We start from the raw sequence: 5,801 nt of genomic DNA on the forward strand, positions 1-5,801 counted from the left end.
CAGATGTGTATCTACACACACAGTGCTTTCCCTCAGGACCTGCAGTAGTGTGTGTGTGTGTGTGTGTGTGTGTGTGTGTGTGAGAGAGAGAGAGAGAGAGAGTGTGTGTGTGTTTGAGTATGTGAGTGTGTGTTTGTGTGTGAGAGAGAGAGTGTGTGTGTTTGAGTATGTGAGTGTGTGTGTGTGATATCAGCTCTTATCTGGCCATGATCTGACGGCTGTTTGATGGACTTGTAGTCAACAAATGTGTTTTCAGCCAGTGTGTGTGTGTGTGTGTGTGTGTGTGTATGTGTGTGGGGATCAGGGGCGTGAGGTGCCTTTGATGGTGTTATATACGCGCGCGTGTGTGTGTGTGTGTGTTTGAGGGCGGCTGCCAGGGTCAGCTCTGTCCTGGGAAAGTTGAGCTCTCCATTTACACCAGCACATGTTGAGGCCTTCTGGTGGTGCATGAGCAAACGGCGGACAGATGGCAGCAGATTCACTGCGAACAGAGAGAGAGAGAGGTGAGGAGGAGCCGGAAGATAGATGGAGGAGAGACAGGGATGAGCTTGCTATTTCTCATCATAATCACTGAACGTGTTGTGATGCAGATATGAAGTCAAAACAGGTTTAATAAGTAGGCTAAAATAGTATCAGTGTTTGCTTTGAGTGAAGATACAGTTTTGCAATGAGAAACTTATCTCATGCCACTGGTTTTGATAGCGCCACTAACAATGTTGACACTTTTTGAGGGAATCAACGCGCACATGTCTTTTACTTATTTATACAATACAGTTTAGAGCAAGTCTTGGTTGCCCATAGCAACGACCTGTCACACGTCACCGCATCCTTGACCTTTCACATTGTTTATCACTTGACCTCATATTTTATTCAGGAGATATTTGCGCTTTTTTATGCTATCTATCTATCTATCTATCTATCTATCTATCTATCTATCTATATCTATATATACTTTTTGGTGTGCTTTTAGTGTATTACGTTTATAACGCAAAACAAGTGTTGATTTTAGAGGGAGAAATACCTTTCTGTTGTTTCCTCGAACTTCTCTGTTCTGTGAGCGTCAGTGAAACGCAACACTGAGCGCATGTGTCGTGTATTAATCCTCTTACTGCAGCAGATGCTCGTCTGTCAATCAACCTGGCGCGGGTGCGCGCGCTCGAACTTGACTTGAGAGCGCGAGAGAAAGAACACAGCAGGTGCGCGAGCGATTGCGCTCCATCATTTAGCGATGAAGGAATGGTAAATAAAGCAGGTTTTGTACACAAACCGTGTCTTGACAGCGGCCACAGGCTTGTTTTGCGCCACTAAAGTTGCATTTGTTAAACGCGATGCCGTCGCAGGATGAGTCTGCGCCGGTAAATGAAGACGGTCTCCCGCCTCCGGTTCCACCGCGAGCGACGCTCCAGCGCGACGCTCCGGCGTCCGCCAACGCACCTGAGCGCAGGGTCAAGTGTGTGCTGGTCGGGGATGGAGCGGTGGGCAAAACCAGTCTGATCGTCAGCTACACCACTAACGGATATCCGTCTGAACACATCCCCACCGCCTTCGACAACTTCACAGGTAAAACTCCTTCACACATCCTGACTGACTAGACATGTGCACGCGCCTGATCACTTTTACATTGTTTCATATTACAGTTATAAGTAAACATATAGGCTAGAATAAGACCTATCATGCACTTTTTGACATCGAATACTTGATATTTCCTGGCAATAGCTCATTAATACTTTTAGCTCAGCTTTATTATTTATTATATACAAATTGATTAACATATGAGTGTTTCACTGTCTTAGCAAGGGTTGTGGTGGATGGGATACAAGTGCAACTCCAACTGTGTGACATGGCAGGACAGGTGACTATCTATCTATCTATCTATCTATCTATCTATCTATCTATCTATCTATCTATCTATCTATCTATCTATCCATTGTTTTATGATTCTATCTATCTATCTATCTATCTATCTATCTATCTATCTATCTATCTATCCATTGTTTTATGATTCTATCTATCTATCTAACTATCTATCTATCCATTGTTTTATGATTCTATCTATCTATCTATCTATCTATCTATCTATCTATCTATCTATCTATCTATCCATTGTTTTATGATTCTATCTATCTATCTATCTATCTATCTATCTATCTATCTATCTATCCATTGTTTTATGATTCTATCTATCTATCTATCTATCTATCTATCTATCTATCTATCTATCTATCCATTGTTTTATGATTCTATCTATCTATCTATCTATCTATCTATCTATCTATCTATCTATCTATGCATTGTTTTATGATTATATCTATCTATCTATCTATCTATCTATCTATCTATCTATCTATCTATCTATCTATCTATCTATCTATATATCCATTGTTTTATGATTCTATCTATCTATCTATCTATCTATCTATCTATTTGTCTATCTATCTATCTATCTATCTATCTATCTATCTATCTATCTATCCATTGTTTTATGATTCTATCTATCTATCTATCTATCTATCTATCCATTGTTTTATGATTCTATCTATCTATCTAACTATCTATCTATCCATTGTTTTATGATTCTATCTATCTATCTATCTATCTATCTATCTATCTATCTATCTATCTATCTATCTATCTATCCATTGTTTTATGATTCTATCTATCTATCTATCTATCTATCTATCTATCCATTGTTTTATGATTCTATCTCTATCTATCTATCTATCTATCTATCTATCTATCTATCTATCTATCTATCTATCCATTGTTTTATGATTCTATCTATCTATCTATCTATCTATCTATCTATCTATCTATCTATCTATCTATCTATCCATTGTTTTATGATTCTATCTATCTATCTAACTATCTATCTATCTATCTATCTATCTATCTATCTATCTATGCATTGTTTTATGATTATATCTATCTATCTATCTATCTATCTATCTATCTATCTATCTATCTATCTATCTATCCATTGTTTTATGATTCTATCTATCTATCTATCTATCTATCTATCTATCTATCTATCTATCTATCTATCTATGCATTGTTTTATGATTATATCTATCTATCTATCTATCTATCTATCTATCTATCTATCTATCTATCTATCTATCTATCTATCTATCTATCCATTGTTTTATGATTCTATCTATCTATCTATCTATCTATCTATCTATCTATCTATCTATCTATCTATCTATCTATCTATCTATCCATTGTTTTATGATTATATCTATCTATCTATCTATCCATTGTTTTATGATTCTATCTATCTATCTATCTATCTATCTATCTATCTATCTATCTATCTATCTATCTATCTATCTATCTATCTATCTATCTATCTATCTATCCATTGTTTTATGATTCTATCTATCTATCTATCTATCTATCTATCCATTGTTTTATGATTATATCTATCTATCTATCTATCTATCTATCTATCCATTGTTTTATGATTCTATCTATCTATCTATCTATCTATCTATCTATCTATCTATCTATCTATCTATCTATCTATCCATTGTTTTATGATTCTATCTATCTATCTATCTATCTATCCATTGTTTTATGATTCTATCTATCTATCTATCTATCTATCTATCTATCTATCTATCTATCTATCTATCTATCTATCTATCTATCCATTGTTTTATGATTCTATCTATCTATCTATCTATCTATCTATCCATTGTTTTATGATTCTATCTATCTATCTATCTATCTATCTATCTATCTATCTATCTATCTATCTATCAGCGGTTTGTCTTGATGGATGGTTTGTCTTTCTCTCTCTCTGTGCTTTGAATGACAGAAATGGGGGGCAGCGGATCAGCATCTAAATGTAAGCAACAGGATGTGACCAATGAGCGCCACCTAGTGTTAGACTTAGATCCTTGGATTCTCTTAGGATTGAGTCCTGTAGATGTTTGTACGACTGTCGCATAGATCGACTCTGTGATGTGTTCAGCACACAGTCCTAGAGCTTCCACATCTGGCTGATGAAATGTCACCGCTATGATTCACCGTTTGGCATATTTACTGGCATATCTTGTGTTATAAATAGGAAAGCACTTGCAACTTAGGTGGTTCAGTAGTTCGCCTGCCCGTTCAGCCTTGAAGGTTAATAGTAAACTAACTTGGCTCGCTGTCCTTGGAGAAGCTCGAACCCGAGGCTTAAGCTCACACTCTTTTTCTCATGTTTACCAGGACGAGTTTGATCGGCTTCGTCCTCTCTGTTACCGTGATGCTGACGTGTTCCTGCTCTGCTACAGCGTGGTTATCCCGTCCTCCTTCAGGAGCGTGACGGACCGCTGGGCCCCCGAGGTTCATCGCCTCTGTCCCGGCGTTCCCATCATCCTTGTGGGCACCCAGTGCGACCTGCAGGAGGACGTCCAGGTGCTGATCCGACTCGCAGGCGTCCAGGAGAAACCGGTGAGCATAGACGAGGCCCGCCTGTGCGCCCGGAGCATCGGTGCCGGGACGTTTGCCGAGTGCTCTGCACTGACGCAGAAGAACCTCAAGGAAGTGTTCGACGGCGCCATCTTGGCCAGCATGCGGCGCGCGGAGGAGCCGAGGATGCTTACGCTGAGAGAAAAAACTCCTGATAAAATCAAACAGCTCTCAGAAACATGGTGGAGGAAGCTGAGCTGCGTCCAGAGCTTCGAGCTTCGGTGATGGGGAATCCAGCGGTGGGTTTGACTGAAGTCAGCTTAAAAAGTACATCCTTAAAGTCAAGTCAAGATGAAACGCGACTCACAAACACATTTTACCGTGATGCTTCTCTAAATTAAACAGGATATTCGACGAGAAACAATATGAATTTATTGTGAAAAGTGACTGAAATGGAACGGAACATCATTTTGGAGGCCAACCAAATTATATATATATTTTTATAAACATTACAATGACAAGCATTTTTTTTTTGTAATAACGTGGAGTGAATCATGCACAAACTAAATGTGCATTAAGAAAGTAAATAGTCAGTTTTGATTTCATGTTGACTTGAGGACATTTATGATCATTCATACACAATGATCATTTCTGTTGATGTAAATTAAAATGAATGAATTATTGTATACATTATTGTATTTATTTACAGAAAATTAATAATTTTTATTGTGTACTTTTTGTAAAAGCCCTTATGGTTGAAGTAAGAGAAGAGAAAAGGACTGGAAACCATTTGTAGACATGTGAAATTATATATTATTATTAGAGAATAGTAAAAATGAAAGGATATATATATATATATAGCAACACTTTACAATAAAGCTTCATCATTAGTTAACATCAGTTAATGCTTTAACTAACATGAACTAACAATGAGCAATATACATTTTTTTACAGCATTTACAAAGTTGCGTTCATGTAAGTTCATAAAAATGTTCATGTTATTTCACAGTACATAAGCTCATTTAATTTAACGCATCTTTAGATCTTAAAAATGTATTTGTAAATGTTGAGATCAAGATTAATAAATAAAAGTGTTGTTAGCCTTGTTAACTAACTAATGTTAACAAACAAACCCTTATTGTAAAGTGTCACCAGATATATATGTATGTAGCGTCACCTGTAATGTGTTGTGTTGTGTGTGAGTGTTTGTGTGTTTTGGCCCAGTACCCTTCATTCGCAGCAGTGGATTATCTGAAGATCAGGACTGAAGGAGAGGGATTTGATGTCTGCGTTACACCTGCTGTACTCCTGTACAGTCTGATGTTTTGTTTACAACTTCATTTCTACTGTTTACTTCCTTTTGTACGCAAGATAAGTGTAAAATTAAACAGTGTTTTAAAAGA

At 37.1% G+C, this 5,801-nt stretch overlaps 1 protein-coding gene across 2 annotated transcripts; it reads left to right on the forward strand.

Moving 5' to 3' along the window:
- Positions 1-457: 457 nt before the first annotated feature.
- Positions 458-5,801, forward strand: LOC311078508 (rho-related GTP-binding protein RhoU). Of its 2 annotated transcripts, XM_084107328.1 has the most exons (4): positions 458-1,560; positions 1,794-1,852; positions 3,821-3,850; positions 4,216-5,801. In XM_084107328.1, exons 1-4 carry the CDS (start codon positions 1,329-1,331, stop codon positions 4,681-4,683), a joined length of 789 nt encoding a protein of 262 aa, XP_083963454.1. In that variant the 5' UTR covers positions 458-1,328; the 3' UTR covers positions 4,684-5,801. The 2 variants fall into 2 exon arrangements, with proteins under 2 accessions (XP_083963454.1, XP_083963455.1); XM_084107329.1 differs by lacking the exon at positions 3,821-3,850.

Source organism: Abramis brama (assembly GCF_963993115.1).
Source record: "Abramis brama genome assembly, chromosome: 2".
Classification (NCBI taxonomy): Eukaryota; Metazoa; Chordata; class Actinopteri; order Cypriniformes; family Leuciscidae; genus Abramis; species Abramis brama.